At 41.6% G+C, this 22787-nt stretch overlaps 1 protein-coding gene across 1 annotated transcript in view; it reads left to right on the top strand.

The window, feature by feature from the left end:
- nuak1b (NUAK family, SNF1-like kinase, 1b) overlaps nt 1–22519 on the top strand; it is a 31608-nt gene extending 9089 nt beyond the window's left edge. Inside the window, exons 2-7 of the mRNA XM_062993517.1 lie at nt 2646–2766; nt 10386–10537; nt 13713–13778; nt 13872–13991; nt 16915–17047; nt 18383–22519. Of these exons, the coding sequence (XP_062849587.1) occupies nt 2646–2766; nt 10386–10537; nt 13713–13778; nt 13872–13991; nt 16915–17047; nt 18383–19431 (1641 nt within the window). The 3' untranslated portion in view covers nt 19432–22519. The remainder of the gene's footprint in view (nt 1–2645; nt 2767–10385; nt 10538–13712; nt 13779–13871; nt 13992–16914; nt 17048–18382) is intronic.
- The last annotated feature ends 268 nt before the right edge of the window (nt 22520–22787 follow it).

Genomic DNA, 22787 nt, shown 5'->3' with positions numbered 1-22787 from the left:
TATATTCTAGGGCTCGGGTGGCACAGCAGTCTAGTTGAGATCCATGTTTGAGTCTCAGTGATGATAGAGGCCAACTGGGCGCACATTCAGGGTGTTGGGTGACACTTTGCAAAGGATTGTCTTCCTGTCCAGGGTGGGTTCACACTTTACGCCCAATGATTCCGGTGGAACCAGACGTACCACGACCCTGGCTAGTATGAAGTGGTTGATGGAAGTGATATAAAAAGCATATAAGGATATAATTCGTACATAGGAATCATGTATTTTTAGCATGTTAGGTGCTTACTGTAATTGAACCTGATACTTAACAGGACATCACAATTTCAAAACAATAACTGATATTTTTCTTTATACAGTTTTGGCCCACATCTTGTTGTTCCGTCAGCTCTATGCGTGTCTTAAAGCTTAGGGGTGGGGATGTAGGTTAGCCAGGAAATCCCTGCCGCACTTCCTTTTCCTTTGCATGACATCACATACTGGTCAGCACTAAATCTCTTTACTAAAACAATCCAGATGAAACCCTGAGTCATGGTTCACTTGGAACAGCGAATACATAATCAGGAGTGGACAGTTTGTACGTCCAACGTACTGAATGTCCTGAGGCTATTTAAGGCCTGTATTACTTACTCTTCAGATAATTAACGGAGTAATTGTTTACTTGTAAGTGAAAGTAAAGATTGATAATAACACAATAAATGTGTTCGTTCAAGTATATTTAAAGCTGTAAAAGACCTTTTTTGAATGGACTGCTTTTGAATAATCACACTGTCAACTGAAACAGTATTTATCTGTTTACTAAAACTAGTAGCAGCATCTACATTTGGTGTCCTAACGAGATAAAAACCAGAATAGTGTACTATTTTGAACTAACTAGTCAGGTAAATTACTATACATACTGTATAGTATATTGGATAAAAACTTTAGAAGAAAAATACAAGTTCATATTGTCATACCAGCAGCCTGGTAAGACAATAGTAGATCATATCTGCTTGTCCAAGTAGTTCAGAAACCTTACTGGCTGTAAACGCAAGCCATGGACACACATAAGACCAGTATTAGTTACACACAGCTGCAGTGACTTTGGTTTATTTCTCACCATATTTTACCCAAATCTGTAGGAGTTTCTGCCAAGGTGGATTGTCTCCCTGACATGCTTGCATTCCCTGCTTGTAGCCATTATTTCCAGGATAGGCTCTGGACCTAGGGCAACCCTGACAACAATAAAGTGTTAACTAAAGATGAATGAATGTTTGATGAGAATAAGAAATGACAGAATAGTAGTACATTAGTACATCAGCACAATCAATAACTAGAGAACAAATGCCCTTCTCCGACGTATGAAACCACTTAATGTATTCTTCGCCGTTTTACCAAGAAATGTCAAGATGATCAGAGGAGGGCCAAAACTGATGAGATCACTGTACAAAGGTTTAGTATTAAAGCTCTACTCCCATGCAGAGTCACTGGCTATTAACATACCATAACCATTACGCTGCTTTAGGAATACGCTATCTCAAATAAAAAGATTTCACACTTAAACACTAATCATTTCAGTGAAGATGTGGAAACATAAAAACATAAGGAGTCTGTATGCTGCCTAGGCTAAGAACATGTGCTAACTGTTCTCTACACTGCAACCTGATCTGTCTATTAGAGGGAAAGCTGTTATGAGTCCTAAGTCTCAGCGAGAAAGCATTCGGCAAAAACCCGCCGCCCACAGAAGCAGAGTCAGGACATAGAGAGGGCCTCCATTACTGTAGCCTGGCCTGCCCCCCCCCTCCTTCCAACCTGTACACCTTCATCATCTGCAGGGAGGCTTGAAAATGACACACTGAGTGAAATGGATGGGTTTAAACTGCAGGCTCCAATCCTTACGTCTGCATTTGTTGAATCAGGCTCATTCCACTATCAGAGTCTTTGGGGTTCAGTTCAGGTAACAAAGGATAGTTTGAATCATTCTTATTTTATTTTATTCTGTATTTAAATGTAAGTAAAACATTAACATGATGGTTACAATAAAATGTAAGTTAATACATGAAAATAAGCATCAGCCACATTTAAATAGGAATGCATATTCAACACATGTTTTACATTTGCTTAGTTGCCATTGATTTCAGATCCAACCATACACCGATGGAACACATGCATCAACACGGGCTGACTTATAGAAATGACCTTTTTATTTATTCATCAGAGTTTCCATACCTCAGTGTAGGTCGGTAGGTAGCTTGGTAGGCTTGTTGGTTAGTTGGCAGCTTTATTATTCCCAGGGGAGGGGGGTCACATATATAACAGTGTCAGCCAGTAGAAGTCAAGGCTTTAGTCGTACACGCCAGCCATCTGAAATTACACAAAAATTCAAAGGCTATTAAGGCATGTTTTCTTTAGGGCACTGTCGTGGTACAGCGATAAAACACTCTAGCCCACTACTACAAAGATTTAGGATATACTTTTGCTACTGTTTTTAATACTACTAAATATGTCTTTTCAACATAAACAACATGCCTATGTCAATGCATATCAATATTTTTCGGACAGATACCTCAAGTTTCTTGAGAATAAAGCCATAGTCTTACATAGCTGTCTTTAGGCAGCTTGTTCAGGTAAATATGTGAAGACTGAGATCATCTCTTTTATTGTTGCAGGTTGCTATAAAGTCCATCAAGAAGGAAAAAATCAAGGATGAGCAGGACATGGTGCACATCCGTCGGGAGATTGAGATCATGTCATCCCTCCGACACCCCCACATCATTTCTATATATGAAGGTTTGTCTTTGTTGCATACATGTTGCTATTCCTGAATCTATTATCCATATTTTTTGTTATTATCTGTTTTTTAAGCTAGATTTTAATGTTACAGATCCAATGTAAGACAATACAAGTTGCCCACTGACATAAAATGCAAAATGTGATAGTGTGCACTGGACATAGTGAGTGTACGTGCCTACAGTGAATTCTGTGACCGACACCTTGCTTTTTTTGTACACACTGTATGGCCAAATGTATGTGGACACCACCCTCTTAATAATAAAGTTGAGTTATTTTAGCCACACACATTGTGTAACAACAATTATATGAAATAAACTATATGCTTCCCGGTGCTTGGGTTACATCACACAAGCCCAGGGTTCCAGGGTTAGAATCTCTCCAGTGCTATCAGCTGGTCAGGGGTCTACACAGACATAATTGGCTATGTCTGAGGGGGGTTTGCAGAACAGCCTAGCTGTAGGGAGGGTTGCATCAGACAGGGCATCTGGCATAGGTGTGCAGACAGGAATGATCCGACCACAAAATTTCACAAGCAGCTGAAAGTGAGTAAAAGATAAAGAATGATATGTTTCCCACTTGGAAAGTTAAAGGAAGGCCCTTTAGTGTTTCAACATGAATGTTCTCTTGTAAACAAAACAAGATTGATATAGATATGGCTAGACATAGTTGGTGTGGAAGAATCTATAATCTAAGGCAGGTGGAATTCCTTTATTTGTCATATACACATATACAGTGTATCACAAAAGTGAGTACACCCCTCACATTTCTGCAAATATTTTATTATATCTTTTCATGGGACAACACTATAGAAATAAAACTTGGATATAACTTAGAGTAGTCAGTGTACAACTTGTATAGCAGTGTAGATTTACTGTCTTCTGAAAATAACTCAACACGCAGCCATTAATGTCTAAATGGCTGGCAACATAAGTGAGTACACCCCACAGTTAACATGTCCAAATTGTGCCCAAAGTGTCAATATTTTGTGTGACCACCATTATTATCCAGCACTGCCTTAACCCTCCTGGGCATGGAATTCACCAGAGCTGCACAGGTTGCTACTGGAATCCTCTTCCACTCCTCCATGATGACATCACGGAGCTGGTGGATGTTAGACACCTTGAACTCCTCCACCTTCCACTTGAGGATGCCCCACAGGTGCTCAATTGGGTTTAGTCCATCACCTTTACCTTCAGCTTCCTCAGCAAGGCAGTTGTCATCTTGGAGGTTGTGTTTGGGGTCGTTATCCTGTTGGAAAACTGCCATGAGTTGAGCCAGTTTTCGAAGGAAGGGGATCATGCTCTGTTTCAGAATGTCACAGCACATGTTGGAATTCATGTTTCCCTCAATGAACTGCAGCTCCCCAGTGCCAGCAACACTCATGCAGCCCAAGACCATGATGCTACCACCACCATGCTTGACTGTAGGCAAGATACAGTTGTCTTGGTACTTCTCACCAGGGCGCCGCCACACATGCTGGACACCATCTGAGCCAAACAAGTTTATCTTGGTCTCGTCAGACCACAGGGCATTCCAGTAATCCATGTTCTTGGACTGCTTGTCTTCAGCAAACTGTTTGCGGGCTTTCTTGTGCGTCAGCTTCCTTCTGGGATGACGACCATGCAGACCGAGTTGATGCAGTGTGCAGCGTATGGTCTGAGCACTGACAGGCTGACCTCCCACGTCTTCAACCTCTGCAGCAATGCTGGCAGCACTCATGTGTCTATTTTTTAAAGCCAACCTCTGGATATGACGCCGAACACGTGGACTCAACTTCTTTGGTCGACCCTGGCGAAGCCTGTTCCGAGTGGAACCTGTCCTGGAAAACCGCTGTATGACCTTGGCCACCATGCTGTAGCTCAGTTTCAGGGTGTTAGCAATCTTCTTATAGCCCAGGCCATGTTTGTGGAGAGCAACAATTCTATTTCTCACATCCTCAGAGAGTTCTTTGCCATGAGGTGCCATGTTGAATATCCAGTGGCCAGTATAAGAGAATTGTACCCAAAACACCAAATTTAACAGCCCTGCTCCCCATTTACACCTGGGACCTTGACACATGACACCAGGGAGGGACAACGACACATTTGGGCACAATTTGGACATGTTCACTGTGGGGTGTACTCACTTATGTTGCCAGCTATTTAGACATTAATGGCTGTGTGTTGAGTTATTTTCAGAAGACAGTAAATCTACACTGCTATACAAGTTGTACACTGACTACTCTAAGTTATATCCAAGTTTCATGTCTATAGTGTTGTCCCATGAAAAGATATAATCAAATATTTGCAAAAATCTGAGGGGTGTACTCACTTTTGTGATACACTGTACATGTGTATAGTACAATGAAATTCTGTATTTGCATATCCTACTTTATTAGGCTCTAGAGTCCTGACCTTAACCCTGTTGAGCACATGCAAGATAAATTACCAGCATCTTGGCCAGCATCAGTGCCAGACTTCACAGATCCTTTTTTGACTGAATGGGCAGTCCTACAGACATACTCTAAAATCTTATGAAAGGCTTCCTGGAAGAGTGGAGGCTGTTATAGTTACTGGGGGGCGGGGTTGTCACATGTAGTAATAAGTTTTTACCTCATTGTGTAATAGTACTTGAATACTCAAATGTCCAAGTTTCCATTTGACTTTTTTATTACTGTGCAGTCTGTTGCATAAACGAAAGTTTTACTGTAGATCTGTGCTGTCATCTATTCTGTCATTAATTATCTGTTTGTCTACAGTACTTTTGGAGATGCTTGCAGGATATGTTCAGGCATGCCTGTTTGTGCTTAAAAGGAAATGTCAGTATTTTCGAGCGCACTGAAGTGGGGTGTCTGTGGGTAACTGTACATGCATTTAAGGGGTCTCTTCTTTTCCTCTTTCCATCCTCTTGATCTCGGGGCCAGACATCTGCTGGCGGTTTCAGAGGGAGCAGCTGGGAAGCAGACCTGACTCTGGGAGGGAGCGGGGTCTTTGGCTCGCCATCTCGTCCTCATGCACTAAAGCATCTGTGACTTGGCTATGAATTAAACATGATTGAAACGCCTTTTAACAATAATGAATTGCCAATACACGTCTGCGCAATACCGCATCTTTTTCTCAATGCAGTAATATGCGTTTGATTGAAATGGATGACTCCGGGTTGGTCCCAGATACAAACTGAACAGATAAATGCCTCAATAATGTTTGTCTCTACCCTGGGGTTGGGACCGAACAAAGGAATGCAGTGTTAAAATTGAGTTTTGGGGTGTCACTGTGGCATGGTGGGTAGCACTGTTGCCTCACAGCGAGAAGGTCCTGGGTTTGATTCCCAGGTGGAGCGGACCGGGTCCTTTCTGTGTGGAATTTGCAAGTTCTTTACTTTGTTTCCTCTGGGAGCTCTGGTTTCCTCCCACAGTCCAAAGACAAGGTGAATTGGAGATGCAAAATTACCTGTGACATTGAACTTGAACTGATGAATCATGTAACCTGTCCTGTCATGAATGTAACGAAAATGTGAAACTTATATAGAGTTTTAGACAGATATTTTACAGTAATGAAGGTAATGTTTGGTGGCAACCTTGCCATAGGCTATTTGTTCAGTCTGAACCTTGTCATGAAATGTTACCTGTTAGCACATCAACAGTACTAACATGTCACTTCTTTCATAAAGTATATAAATAAGAAAATCAGAATGCAATTATGCAAATTTTATAGAACCCAGGGTGACAGTTGGGTTTCCACCTCTGCCTTAAGTTTTTCTACACTTGGGACACATGATTGCTAAACTGAATTCCACATACCTAGCAGATCATTACTTCCCTTTCTAGGCATATTCAAATGTCTATTCCATGGAAACGTGGGTGGTTGTGTTTCACTTCAGGCCTTGCACATACCACATTAGTTAACTAAAGTGTTAGTCTGAAGACACTCTGTGTTTATTAAATGGTGAGGACTTGATGAGGATTGATGTTGGCCTCTGTGCAGTCTGATAACTCGGCCATTGTTGGGGTTGGCTCATTTAAAAGTGTCTAAGATGTTGATGAGGAGAAAACACCAATACAAATAGTCCTCTGGAGTCAGGCTAGTGTCTGTGTGTGTTTCGTCTGCCATCACCACTCCTACAGCTCTGTTGTTTTATATGTGTTGGCTGTGTGGTGTTTCTTGTTAAATTGTGTTTACTGTTGCGGATTGGTCTAGTTCCAAACTAGCACAGGAAATGTATAGACAGAGAAATTTATATCCGGCAACACCCTTGTCAACCATTAAGTGCATATGTGAGACAAAGCTAAACCAGATGTGGGTGTAAAATATCAAACAGCATACACACACAGCCTTGACGCTCAAGGGTAAAATTCATAAGTTGATCTTTTTACAGTGTATTACCATCCAAATGCCAGACTTCCATTCTTTTTTTCCATTTCAGTCTCTGTGGAGTTTTAAAGTGCCCCTGAATTTAAAATAGATGTTTTTTGGATGGATGGGAGGCTGATGGATCAAATTAGTCATCACAAGGCAGAAGTAACATTATTCTAGCAAAAACAAAGACCTTATGAGTATAAATAACAACATAAACTGATCTGTCAGTTGTCTGATGTTATCTTGGGGTGACCTCACTATTCAAGTGTCCAGCAATCTGGCTGGGAGGCCAACAGGCAAAAGGGTTTCATTGCAAGGAGGTCAAATGGGTTTTATTGCTGCTATCCAGTTGTACTCTTTGCTCTCTGGTCGAGGCATCTGAGGCATTAGCATAGCTCTCTCTACATGATAGGGCTTCAGCCTAGGATGGTGCCTATTTTGCAGGGGCTGCGTCATTGTATGAGCTCTCCTTGGCCAAGATTTGGCAATGTAGAGGGGATTTAGCTATGATCAAACTGGGAGAGAAAATGGGAGGGTAGAATTGCTAAGAGTGCATTGGTGTACATCTGGTGCCAAAATCTCATTCAAGGATCAAGTTAGCTAGCTAAAGATGTTGAATTGCAAATACAACACTAGTAAAAGGTAATTGTATGATTTAGGACACAGCCAATGTGGAAGGTTTTGCACTGCATAGGAGTTTGTGACAAATGCTACAAATGTATAGGGGTTAATGGCTGTGAAACAATAGTGCAGACAAAGAGCTTGGTACTGAAATTGCATTTTTGCTAGCTGTGATGAATGTACATTAAAATAGGGTATTTGCCCGGCATCTGTGTTGGTTGTGCAATTTTTATAATGCACATAGAGTGTTTCCATTTTGCACATTTGATTTGTAATGGTTTAAAACCCATTATAAATATTGAACCATGCAGAACCACAAGTACACTATTCTACTCAGTTACACAACACCCACTTCTAATTATAACTTTGCTGCCTGGGCATGAGTGCTGTGTGTAATTGTGTTAAAGAGTCTGAAAGAAATGAGTGTCACATGAACCGTGCCCAATAATTGCTGCATTGTAAGGAGATCTGCTGAACAAAGGAAGTAGAGTGATGGGCAAATGGAACCCAGTGGCCCATCACCAGCCAAGGATGTGTTATCTGGCTAATTATCCCCCTGGGGTGAAGAGAGAAGTGGGGATAAGGGGTCAGAGGTTGCATCTTATGAACACACTCATGAACTGGAACAGCCAAGGGGTCATGAGCCTAGTACGCCCTCCAGGCACAAAGGTCATATTCTAGTGGAAGTGCTGAAGAAGATTTGAAAACAGGTCAGAGAGGAATTTTAAAATATCTGAAAGGGATATACTGATGGTTTTGTGCACCTAATAGGGTTGGGGTGTGAAAAGTAGAGCAACTTGTATATATGCTGTACTTTTTATTGCAGTCTGTTGAGGGAACCTTCAGTGCTGGTAGGCTGTTTTGGAGACACACTGCTTTAAAATAGCATTAGCTAATTTTAGCTTATGAAATGTGCAAGGACACAGACAGTTTGTGGCATCTTTTAAAAAGTTTGACTCAGTTTTTGACTAAACATAGAGTGAACCACACACAGGCTGCCAAATTTAGAAGCAAATACAATGACGTAGTCTTATTTAGTCCCATAACATTCTCATCTTATGACGCTGGTTGTTATTCATTGTATTTATTCAGTGTATAAATAAAGTATCTAAATATGAATCAAAACAATCTAAACAACCTTTCGGGTTGCCAGTTGTCACTAGCGTATTCCCCTATTGTGCCCAGCACATGCTTCTTTGAAGACACATGAAGACAGCTATTGACTTTTATGAGCTGCGGCTTCCCCCAGTGCTGTTGGACATATGAACGTGTCTGGAGGAGATCTATTCACCTGAGCTCACAGGCATTTCAGATGGTTATGGTTGCCATAACATGTGGTAGCTTAGTTGTTAAGGTGATAGACTAGTAATCAGAAAGTTGCTGGTTCATTCCACACCACTGCCAAGTTTCCACTGTTGGGCCATTAAGCAAGGCTTTTAAGCTTCAATAGGTTGCACTGCAATCAATCACAATTGTAAGCAGCTTTGGATAAAGTGTCTGAATGCTGTAAATGTTACATGATTGGTAGAGAAGCCAGAAATGGCATGTCTTACACCCACAGAGCAGTGTCAGTCAGCTTTAACTTCTCAGCCACAGATGCTTGTGACGTCATTGCGACTATTATTAATGTGGTTGTGAGGGCCATTATGAAATATTAATAAAAAATGTGCACTGTATCATGTTTAAAATAATCACACAGGGAAAGGCCACACAGGGAAAATGCCAAACGAAATACACCTGTCACATATGATGAATAACAAAATATCACATGTAACAAATTCAATGAGCTGTTTGGAAGAGCTTCCTTAGTTTGGCCTTGAATTATGACTGCCCATCAACATGCCAAAGGTTTTACGGTGGTGTTGTGGAACCTATCAATTGCCTGCTATCTTCCCACAACAGTGTGAGAAGGGCATGATTTGCAGCAATGGGAACACTGACACGGTGTTCTTCCTGCCCTCTCAGCGTTCTCTTCCTGCGCTCTCCTGTTTTCTTATGGTTGCACAATTCCCAGAAGGCCTGCTGCTCCACCTCTCTGCCTTGCAGTCAAAGGCCACAGGAAAGTGAGGTGGAATGAGCTGATGCTTCTCTCCTGGACGAATGACAGACACTGCTTGCTGGGCCTCAGCACTGGGTGGGGTAGTCCTTAAAAGGAGATTTGGAAATTTTTGGGCTTACTAAGCAACAACCAGTTTCTGCTGCAGAAACTCTAGTGCAGCACTTCACTATAATTTGCTGTGTTGCTTGTCGTTATACCACAACCACAATGCTGGTTAGTGGTTTAAACCATAGCTCTTGTAAACCCTGCCAAATGCCCAGACAAAAATATTTACTTTGCCTTTCTTCTTGGACATATTTGTCCAAGAGGCCTGTACAATTTCTTATTTCTGATTCAAATTAACTGAAACCTAAGAGGATGAGGAATTTATATTGCATGACCGGAGGACTTCCTTAAAGATGGTTGTCTCTGAAAGTCTTTGTTCATGTAAACTTTGGCCAAACATTATGCACCTTGTACTTGTTACATGACATGCTGTATGAACACATTAGTGGAAGTACACAGCAGATAAGAGCTGTGTTGTATTTACGCTGCAGGCAGAAAATGTTTCGAGAACTGTTTTGACTGAAGAACTGTTTGGTCTGCTCTTCATTATGTTGCAGTGTTCGAGAACAAAGACAAGATTGTGATTGTAATGGAGTATGCCAGTAAGGGAGAGCTGTATGACTACATCAGCGAGCGCCGACGACTAACCGAGAGGGAGACTCGCCACTTCTTTAGGCAGATTGTGTCTGCTGTGCACTACTGCCACAAGGTATTGTATAGGCTTTCCCTACATTTCATTGTTTTCTCCCTATCATGAGCTCAAGTATGTGCAAACTGGGTGAATTTTGCCTTTTCAATATATGGTTGTAAGTAAGAAAGCTTTACATAGTATGTAAAATGTAAATATGAGCACAGTATCAAAAGCAAAATGATGCAGTCAGGCAAATGAACCTATAAGCCTATAAACATTACTCCAGGTCTGATTGGCACAAAAATATCTCTGATCTAAAGATCCAATTTATTACTGATAGGCTTAGCTATGTAGGTAGCACACTCTGGAGACAACAAGAGCACATGACGTCATACCAGCATGTCAACGCGGTGTTTTTCTGCTGCAATGGAACTAAAATTTCATCTGAGGGTCAACTTGGCCCTGGCTTTTAGTATTAGTAATTATTTGTTATCAGGTAGCATCTTTTAGAATTTGACCAGCACATGCATTGTTTTGATCTCAGTTCAAGTTTTTAATCAAACAGTCCAATATGGAGGAGGCATCACATTTTACACCAGGCTGCTCAGTGGCAATTTGCCACAGGAAAAATACAAGTGATCTTCAAAAGGTTTCCGCACTTTTATATTTTGGTTGGAGGGCGGGATGAGTAGTAATTGGTCGTGTCTGAGAGACTAAGAAAGAGCTTATAGTCTGGATTTAGCGCCATCTGATTTCCACCTTATTGGAGCGCTCAAAGAAGCTTTAAGGGGACGAAGATTTTCATGTGATGATGATGTGAAAGCAGCGGTGCACAAGACGCTACACGCTCAACCAAAAACATTTTTTGCTGATGGCATTAAAAAGTTGGTACGACGCTGGGAAAAATGCATCGGAAGGTGACTGTAGAAAAGTGATGTAATTTGTTTTTGAAATTCTTAATAAATGGAGTTTAAAAAAGTGCGGAAACTTTTTGAAGGACCCTCGTATGTATAGAGAAAGTCAGGGACCTATGGTGTCCCATGCTTTAGACCAATCATTTTTCGGCTGGACAGTTGCAGCCCCTGCTGTCTGGTGGAGATGGCTGCACTAGTAGTGGATGAACTTGAGAGCTTAGTGTGTCTTTCTTTTTTTAAATTTTTTTTTTAAATATTTTTTATATATATACAATTTTTATTCCTCAGTCTAGTCGTGTCCAATTACCCTGATTGCGTCCTCTATACTGATTCGACCCTTCACCGCTGACTGAGGACCCCCTCTGGTACACACAGTCAGTACAGATAGTGCATTTTTCATCTGCACGAGTCGAGTTCATACACTTGACGGGCACTGTGTACGGAGGGCCACACCCCCATCAGCATTATTCCTCAGCCCTGTGCAGGCGGCATCAGTCAGCCAGCCAGCAGGGGCCGCAGTCGCACCAGTTATGAGGACCTTATGATCCGACTTTCTTACCCTCTAACCCTGAACAACAGCCAATCGTTGTTCATGCAGCCGCCCAGCCCGGTCGGAAAGGCAGAGCTGAGATTCGATACGATGTATTCGAAACCCCAACTCAAGTGAGCTAGTGTACTTTACCGCTGCGCCACCTGAGCGGCAGTGTGCCTTTCTAAACACGATAAACTCTCTCTAAGATTTCATTGCGGGCAGGTGAAAAGCGTCATATTCTTAGCCCTCTTTGGCCAGCGTGGGGGGTGGTTTCTAGTGGCATGATTCCAACAGGCGGGAATTGGAGATGACTAGATGGGGAGCAGACTAAATGGGGAGCAAACTGGATGGGGGGGGGGTGTCTTGTTATTAATGTGCTGGTTTGCGTCCGTTACTATTTTTAACGTATTAGTACTGATATTGGTTGCATTGCATTTGTGGTGTTCTACAGCTGTTTTCCTTCAAACACGTACTTGACCATCAGCAGATTTAAGCGGTTAGTGAAAATAAATGTGTTGCTATTTCAGGATGAAAATAAAATGAGCCAGTCAAGTGTACTCATACTGCATTTCAATTCTTTTGCTAGACACATACCAAAGTGTGATTTCATTTTGCTATTCAAAGAGGCAAGCTATTCTTTGATGAAAAAATTGATCTGCAAGGCAGCCAGCCAGTTTCACTGTAAGAAAATGAAATTGGAATCTGCCATAAAATTTTATGATCAGTGCACCTCTGGTGTTGAAGCATATTTTAACACGCGAGGCACTCAGGAATACATCAGCTCTGTAAGCATGTTGTCTTTGGCTACTTCACACTGAGGAGTAATCTCTGAATGAGTCTGATAGCTAACAGCTTTGGATCTTGACTTGAGCTTTTAAACATTCAGCTCACTTTTCAATGAGTGATTAGCTAGTATATTAAACATCATTTTACATCATGATTAGATCAGTTGCCCGAAACGAAAGAGAACAGAGCAGCCAGCACTTTCTGTTTGTAGGTATGGTTGAAAAATGTTTCCTGGCCAGTTTTTAATTATTACCACCAGTAAAGATTTGGATCCTATTCTGTGTTCCATTTGAAGCAGAGTCCTATCACAGCCCTAGATTCTACAAGCACATGAGATCATTTTTCCTCAACCCATCGATGAATTATAATAACCCATGTGGTACCTAGTAACTGTCCTTCACCTTTGGCATTGGAACGTGTGTTCTTGGCTGGGGTTGGCATGTATAGAGCAAGAAGTGGCAGGCTTGATTGTCTACTGTGAACTCATATGCACCAGCAGGAAGCATGCTGAACATGTGTTCTCCTGCCATGCCGTCCAAGTTGGAAGTGCACGGTGCATAGCCACATCGCTAATGATATCAAGTATAACTTGATTGTTACTATAATCTTGAACGGCTGTGCTTGGGGCCACACTTTCCACATGTCGGTTGCTGCTTTAATGCAAAAAGTAATGACACAGTCACAGGTGTGTGAACATAACTCGCTGTAGTCCTAAATTACAGACGTGTGTTTATGGTGCAGATGTTAGTCAGCTGATCTCAATACGTTGCCAATGACCTCAGTAGATATAATGGTGCAGGCTGTCGTATTTATTCAGCTACATACTTTCGCTGTTAGAACACCAAATAATACTTCTTTGTGTTTGCGTGTCTACGCATAAGTATTGTAAGTAGGCTGGGAAGGTCATGGGGCAATCACAGCTGTCCTCAATGTCCCTAGAAGACATGCACACATAATTAGGCACCGTAGGGCAAACACTAGTGAAAAAAAATAGGTGAAATAGATATTCTTTCTTTTCCAGAATGGTGTGGTGCATAGGGATCTAAAACTGGAAAACGTGTTGCTGGATGATAACTGTAATATAAAGGTAAGCTGCATACATTTGGAGCAGACTGAAATGTTATTGAATGTGCTCTTATGTGTTACATAACACGTTTATGTTGGGTTTGTATCCGAGCAGATTGCTGACTTTGGTCTGTCCAACCTGTACCATAAGGACAAACTCTTGCAGACCTTCTGTGGTAGCCCGCTGTATGCATCTCCAGAGATCGTCAACGGAAGACCTTACCGAGGCCCTGAGGTAGGCCAGTTTAATCTATGCACTGCTTATTCTTTACGGTGCAGAGGAGTAACAATCTCAGTTAAAGTGATGCTGTTGATAGTGGGTAAAACCCTTTGATATAGCAGTGTTGGTTCGATTGTCGGTCAAGCGTGCTCTACAAAGCCTATGTCTTTACCACTATTTATAAGTATTTCCTAGAAAATCACCTTTGCAACTAGGACACCTAGTACCCAAATCTGACTGGTTTCAATGGGGAGAGAATTAGGAATGCGAAAACTGATAATCAGGCTGGAGTTTCAATAACATTAGAAATAATGTATAGATATTTAGTGTTCTTCGGTTCATTCAACACAAACAGACCAGGTTGCATTGGCTACAATGCATGCCTCAACCCCCCAAACACAGACATTCCAGGCAAGGTCGAATTCCAAATGGTTTTGCACTGTGCATACACCAATCAGCCATAACATTAAAACCACCTCCTTGTTTCTACGCACATTGTCCATTTTATCAGCTCCACTTACCACATAGAAGCACTTTGTAGTTCTACAATTACTGACTGTAGTCCATCTGTTTCTTTGCATGCTTTGTTAGCCCTCTTTCATGTTGTTCTTCAATGGTCAGGACTCTCCCAGGACCACTACAGAGTAGGTATTATTTGGGTGGTGGATCACTGACATGGTGGTTGTGTGTTAGTGTGTTGTGCTGGTATGAGTGGATCAGACACAGCAGCGCTGATGGAGTTTTTAAACACCTCACTGTCACTGCTGGACAAAGAATAGTCCACCAACCAAAAATATCCAGCCAACAGTGCCCTGTGGGCAGCATCCTGTGACCACTGATGAAGGTCTAGAAGACGACCAGCTCAAACAGCAGCAATAGATGAGCGATCGTCTCTGACTTTACATATAGGTAGGTAGGAGTGTCTAATAGAGTGGACAGTGAGTGGACACAGTATTTAAAAACTCCAGCAGTTCTGCTGTGTCTGATCCACTCATACCAGCACAACACACACTAACACACCACCACCATGTCATTGTCACTGCAGTGCTGAGAATGATCCACCACCTAAATAATACCTGCTCTGTGGTGGTCCTGTGGGGGTCCTGATAATTGAAGAACAGCATGAAAGGGGGCTAACAAAGCATGTAGAGAAACAGATGGACTACAGTCAGTAATTGTAGAACTTCAAAGTGCTTCTATATGGTAAGTGGAACTGGTAAAATGGACAGTGAGTGTAGAAACAAGGAGGTGGTTTAAATGTCATGGCTGATCAGTGTATATACACACTTTAATTGATACATTAATACTTTTATATCCTAGGTAGTGCACTACCAATATGTTGCTTTGTTTTTTAGTTATGTAGCTAACTAGTTACTTACTAGTTAGCTAACTAGTTACCAACTGGTTACCATACCAAACATAGTTTATGCCAAAGCTAATCTGATTTTATAGATTGTAATAATTTGATTGGTCCACTTGGTTACAAGTGTAAGATTTTCTGTAATATGTTGCAGCATTGAAAAAAAAGCTCTTTAGTACAAACAATATAATTCTACCCTTTATGATACAACATACAACAGTGGTCATTCCATCACCTTTACTTTCCCAAATAAAGGATAGTAAAGATAAAATAACAGTACAAATGACAAGCTTTGCTACTTTTCCTCACAGGTTTGATGAAAGTCATAAGAAAAAGCCACTATTATACAGTCAGTAAGAAAAGGGGTGCAGAAATGCCAGATCTTCTAAAACAGATCTGATTTCAATTCCTCTGTATTTGTCCATTGATAGCCTAGAATTAACTTCACATCTCTGCCTAAACTTCCATAAGTGCTTCATCCCCTAAACTGGGTGTAATTTCAGAGAGCTGATCTGAAGCCAAAGTTCGCCGGTACTCCTCCCGATGAGCACATATGTTTGAAAGGAGCACTCCTACTTGGAGATGCGTTGGGGATGGTCTTTGAAGTTTTATGATTGTTATTGCCTGCATACGTCCTCACAAAGGCATTCAAATGAGTTCCACAGGCGATGGAAGTTTTTCCCTATCATTAGTTCTTCCGCTCTCTTTTGTGGCAGGTAGAGAAAGATGGGCTTCACTTGCTTTCTACCCTATTTACAAAGGATTTGTTAGGCGTTTCCAAAATGCAGCCGTTGAGTGTTCTCCAACAAGTGCAGTTTATATTTTTAGACCCCCAAAACAGAGGCTTTCAATTTGCTGTAATTTGCAGCAATTTTCCTACGGTTTGATTTTAATCAAAATTATGGTGCTCTTATGGGAAAAGCCACTAATTACAGGCAGCAAGGAGAATAAATAGCAGTGGCACATACAATGGCTGTGTCACAGTGTTATGATCAGAATCTCTAGACCTGGGCCCGTGAGAGGAAGGCCTTGAGCAAAATAATTTGTGAGGAAGTCTAATCAGTCGAGAATAGCTATCTGATTTCCTGGAGCTCGACACTCATACGGGGCTTGGCAGGCTCTTTAGGTGGTGGTTTGTTTAGCCAGTCCTGCTGCCTATGAGTGAGTAAAATTGGCTTTCCAAGTACTTTGGATTTGGTTCAAGTCTCCTTCCGCTGATTCCCTGTACCACAGCAGCTTCAGGCCTTATGTAAGGTGTCCTGTGTTTAGAGTTGAGTGACTGTACATAACAGGAGGTCCAAAAAGCAGGAGGAAGTAACTGATAGCATTAGTGTGCCTTATCTTAGTGTGTCCACACTGATATATAGTCAAATTATTAGAGCAGAAGAGGAACCAATCACTATGACAATACAGCATGCACTAATGTAATGCTAAGTAGTTCTGTGGCTGGAGCATTTTTTTCTCCTTCCATGTGACTTATGTTTAGACTACTAAGTACTATGGAATGTGAGTTTCTTCAGCCTTTCGTTGGTCTTATTGTTGAAGTTTGCACATACCAGTGTTATCTCTCCCTTGCAGGTGGATAGCTGGGCACTGGGAGTGCTGCTTTATACTCTGGTGTATGGTACAATGCCATTTGATGGGGGAGACCACAAGAATCTCATTCGCCAAATCAGCAATGGTGAATACAAAGAGCCAACTCAATCATCAGGTACAAGGCTGAAAACACATCATACGACATGGTTTGGGGAAGCTTATGGTGCGGGCAGGACACAGGATGAACAAAGCCAGTATAGTGCAAGTCCTGCACAGAAATCTAATCTAAAGAATCAAACAAGCTTTGTTTACGATAACATAAAAGAAATGGGTGCCAGTAGCCTTGTACTGAACAGGGACAGCAATGTTAAAGTGTGGAGTTTTCTTTTGGTGCTTTCTCACACGCGGAGTGTGCCAACACTTGTAGTGTTCTAATTTGGGGTTGTAATACTGACTAGTAGCAGGTTTTGAGATCATCAATATTATGTAGGGGGTGAAAATTGTGACATTCTGTTATACAACATGTACATGCAATATTTTGCTGCTTGTGTAGCTTGTTCAAGAATCTAGTTCAACAGAAAAGTATAAAGTTATACACCGATCAGCCATAACATTAAAACCACCTTGTTTCTACACACATTTTATCAGCTCCACTTACCATATAGAAGCACTTTGTAGTTCTACAATTACTGACTGTAGTCCATCTGTTTTTCTGCATGCTTTGTTAGCCCCCTTTCATACTGTAGAGCAGGTATTATTTGGTTGGTGGATCATTCTCAGCACTGCAGTGACACTGACATGGTGGTGGTGTATTAGTGTGTGTTGTGCTGTTATGAGTGGATAAGACACAGCAATGCTGAGGAGTTTTTAAACACCTCACTGTCACTGCTGGAGTGAGAATAGTCCACCAACCGAAAAAAACATCCAGGCTGCAGTGCCCCGTGGGCAGCGTCCTGTGACCACTGATGAAGGTCTACAAGATGACCAACTCAAACAGCAGCAATAGATGAGCGATCGTCTCTGACTGTACATATACAAGGTGGACCAACTAGGTAGGAGTGTCTAATAGAGTAGACAGTGAGTGGACACGGTATTTAAAAACTCCAGCAGCGCTGCTGTGTCTGATCCACTCATACCAGCACAACACACACTAACACACCACCACCATGTCATTGTAACTGCAGTGCTGGGAATGATCCACCACCTAAATAATACCTGCTCTGTAGTGGTCCTGTAGGGGTCCTGACCATTGAAGAGCAGTGTGAAAACAGCCTAAAAAGATATGTAGAGAAACAGATGGACTACAGTAATTGTAGAACTGATTGGTTGATTGGTGTTAATCCCTTTTCTTTGGGGGTTGGGGGGTGGGTGAATATTTCTAATGGCACCTGTAAATGAGCAACTAGTCCCTGAGATTACATATTTTAGTCCTTTTCTTGAGCTTTCATGATTCTTTGTCAAATAATCAAGATTCTAAATCTGTTACTGACCTTTTCTCCTTCTATTTCAGATGCTCGTGGCCTCATTCGCTGGATGCTAATGGTAAATCCAGATCGGAGGGCTACAGTGGAGGACATAGCTAACCACTGGTGGGTAAACTGGGGCTGGAAGACCAGTGTGTGTGACTGCGAGAGCCAACGTGACACCGGCTCTCCCATGCTGGCTCGCCTCCTCGACTGGCAGAGTCGCACAGAGCCACGAGTATCCAAAGGCACCCGGCCTGAGCCGCTCCTGCACATCCGTCAACGGCCTAAGAAGAGCAAAAAGGAGAACGATGCAGGCGTACCCCAATGTGACGATGACGACAGCCTGGGCCTGAAAAGACCGAAGGGCATCCTCAAGACAAGGACTTTAGAGGAGCAGCACTCATCCAGCCAAGAGGACATTGAACTGATGCCTGGAACTGGCGACGTGGAAAAGGAAGTGGGGTCTCCAGCAGGCCAAGAGGAAGAGGAATCCACGCTCACAAGTGGAACTGTTTTCAAGGTGGCGTCTGTCCTTCCTAAAAAGGGCATCCTGAAGAACAAGCAGCAACGGGAATCAGGGTACTACTCCTCTCCTGAGCGCAGCGAATCCTCTGACCTGCTTGGTAACAGCAGCATTACACCTCTGTGTGCCAGTTCACCCCCGAAGCGCGCTGTAGGCAGGAAGAGCATTTTAAAACGTAATGGGAAGTACTCCACCTACAGTGCCGCACCTTCTGTTTCTGCTCTTGGTGAGACTCCATCAAGTGATTTAGGTCTGTGGCGTAGCCAAAGCCGACCATCCAGCATCGTCGGAGAAGACAGCAGCGTACTGACCAACACCTCTTTCAGCGGAGCAGAGTGGCCCCAGATTAGCCAGAGGCCCAACATCCGAGGCTGTGCGTCTGCTGATAACCTGCTTCAGCTGGCCAACTTCAAGGGTCTGCAGGCAGCTCCGACCCAGCACGGAGGGAAATTTGGCCGGGGGCCACACGGCTCACCTGGGGACAACAGCAGTTTCTCCCTGCTGGGAGACCTGGACGATGTGACTCAGGTGTACCAGCAAGCCCTGGATATTAGCAGCAACTTGGTGTAAGAGAGCAGGTGAGGGTGATACTCAGAGAAGGCAGAGAGAATGTATGCAGGTGTGTTTGTTTTGTGTATCTCTGACGACCAGTTGCGATGCTGGGATCTGATTAAGAGGCTGAACGGATTGAATTGAGGGGGTTATACACTGCCAAACATACACCATGCCAGTTTAGAGATTTTGTGAAGTAAGGAGGTTATAGTTGGTCCTCTGGTGCCCTCAATCCTCACGAAGACCAGTGCTGAGTACAAATGTTTACATGTTAAGCAAAGGTGAGTTTGAATCACACATACAGTTGAAGGCTCTGAAGCCAAACCAAGAGCCAAGCTGAGTTTACAAAAGCACCTTAAAACTCACAGAGCACATGTTGTGATCTTTACTTCCTGTAAAAAAAAAAAGAAAACCAGGGTCTTGCTTAAAGAAGAACTGTCTTTGTCATTTATTTATTATTATTTTGCGGTATTTAGCGATACAGAACTGGTGTGGTCTGACTGTACTGGAAAAGTAGGAAACTCAGTCTCTCCTTTGGAACTGACATATATAATGCCATAATAAGGCCATATATATTACGACCGACTCTTACAGGTCTTATATCCAGACATGTATGTATGGGAATATGTAAAAAGTGCCTTTTTAACTGATATGAAATTATGTATGTCATTTCCGTAAAGCGGAGAGCACGTAAAGCCATCCCCAGATGTGCTAAACTGCTTATATGTTGAATGTTAAGAGACCCAGGACCTTAGACAACCTCTGGAAGCCTTTATGTTGGCATACATGACCAGCTAACACATCTTTCAGGTCCGTATTAGTTTGAGGAAACATTGCTTTAAGAATGATCATGAGTGGGCCACAGTTTCTAAAGCTTCTAACCCATTTAGACCTCTAAATACTACACACAATGACCTTTTCATATTCTGTTGCCATGCCTAGGGCTAGCATTGTATTTTCCTCTATGGGTTCCTGCCTGAGCTGCTTCTTTATGGATGTGAATTGATGGTTAATACTTCTGGATGCAATCATTTTTGAAGAGTCTTTATACAGGGTCGAATTCTCGGTTTCCAAAGATGTAATAGGTTAAAGCAGTCCGTTTGGACAATTCCATTGTTGTTCAGGGACAGCTTACTATCTAAGAAATCCCCTTACTGACTGAAACATATAGACCTTAATGCATTGGTGCAACTTGTAAGCCCAGCTTTTTACATTATTGTGACAAGGTTAGGAACCAGTGATACAGAATCCTAGGTTTTCCTTATTATCCAATTGCAGTGCTGAATGTAACCCTATTGATCAGATCTACCAAAATGTCATGCAGTTAGTAAATTATCTGTAAATGCAAACACTCAGTGGTGATTTAGCAAATACCAAAGACTCACAGTTGTATGTGTTGTATGTATTTTTAATCTTGTATCAGTTAAGATGATGAGATAATGAGGAGGATGTTGATTTATTTGAAGTGTACTTGTGAAGATTTATTTGGTTTGGAGTTGTAGAAGGTAAGTAAGTGGATATTTTGGGAAGATTTTGAGAAGTGTAAGCGTAAAAGATGGTTAATGAAAGTCATGTTTGCAAGTAAGCTGGTTTTCTGAATGATTTGCTGGAAGTGACAGCTTTACATGAAGAAGGATGTTAGCAAGTGTTAAAGTAGCACGAAGAGTTAGGTAGGAATAAGTAAGTAGAGAGTCGTTATGTTTGATGCAATGTGTGGTGAACCAGACGTTCGAGACAGAAGAATCTATGCACCATGCCTGTGTTGAAGATGAATGAGATTTTTCTATTGACTTGCTCAGTTTATGTTTGTTCAGCCCCAACACAAGTCCAACATCATTAATAACAGTTAATATTGCTTGCAGCAGCACAGCTGAACGAGATGAATATCTAGCCCAGTGTAGGAAGTGCACGTATCACATTCATTTCCCACACTACAAACTGACTAACATCTGTAGGACATATGAAGGCTTTTTGTGCAACAGAGGTCCTGGGTACTTGTATTGCATTTTTTTATATTGCATTGTATTGTCAACTGGATTCACAGTGAAGAAATTATACTATGTTAGTATTTCATTTAATTACATTTCAGTTTTTGATTCTCCAAAATATTGAATCATTGAAAATATTGAAATATTATCATTTTGTGTTGTTTTAAATGGCAGAAACATGGATGCAGCAGTCACTAACTTGTCTACAATCAATATTTCCTAAAATTAGAGTAGTCTCAGTTTTTTCTATTTCATTTTCATCAACTGTGTCATCCTGGGTAGGGTCATGTCAGGTCACAAGGTAGAAATTACCTGGACAGGGTGCCAGTCCATTACAAGGCTTGGCCACCATTCTCCCCTCAGACTTAGCCAATCATGTCTGTATAGCAATAGCGCCTCTGAACCTGAATCCCACCGGTAGTGCCGCTAACCTTATAAGACATGAACAATTCTATAAATCACCCTAAAGTGCCATACCACTGTGTCATCAGTACACAATTCAACAAGCAAGAAAATCAGGCTATGCATTAGTTGATTAGCTACAAACATGCTTTCTGCCAAACTGGAATTAACTGGTGCATATCTGTTAGTTAGCAGAAAGTCTACTTATAGGAAAACTTGACTGGATGTTGTTATTAACAATAAAAGATGGTATAATTGTTATTTAAGTATTATTTTTGTTATGATTTATTACTATTGTTGGCTAAAGCCAAAATTATCTATTTTTTCCCATTTTATTATTTGAAAACTTGGACTGCCAAGGTGTTTTGTTTAGTGCCTTTGCTATCTTTATGATCATTTTTAATTTTTGATTATAACAATTATGTTTTTATACTGTATTTATTGGTAGCGAAGCCATTTTTTTTCATCTAATGCCACTCCATGCTTTGTCTGTGGTTGGATGTCAGTATGTTTAGATACGAACAGACTTGACGGCCTGTGAAAATGGCTAGAAAAGAAGAGGGGAGTGCATGGAATGCAGTTATTTCATCGTGGTTTTATTTCAGGTTTTAAGTGATGATGAGGCCTATGTTTAGGTGGGAAATTATAAACATCTGTATGTCCAAATTACGCCACTGTAAAACCAACTCAGTAATAAAATAAATCATTTTAAGGTAGATTGTGTGTCTGTGAGTGTGTTCATTCTCATGGGAGTATTTTAAAAACTGTATTCTGATATGCTTTTGCTTCAATTCTTTTCTGTATGCTTTAATTGTGGTGCAGTAAAGCACAGGAAATATGGCTCGTGGGTATTGTCAATAAATAAATCTGAGCCAGTGACCTATGTCACAAATGCTATGTTACTAACCGCAACAGAACTGCCGCTTGGCTATTCTAAAGTGATGCTATTGTGTTCACCCAAAAGCATTGGTTCATTCATAAATC

This window comes from Trichomycterus rosablanca, chromosome 1, assembly GCF_030014385.1.
Source record: "Trichomycterus rosablanca isolate fTriRos1 chromosome 1, fTriRos1.hap1, whole genome shotgun sequence".
Classification (NCBI taxonomy): Eukaryota; Metazoa; Chordata; class Actinopteri; order Siluriformes; family Trichomycteridae; genus Trichomycterus; species Trichomycterus rosablanca.
The sequence above is the reverse complement of the archived record's forward strand: the minus strand, read 5'-3'. Positions and strand labels throughout refer to the sequence as shown.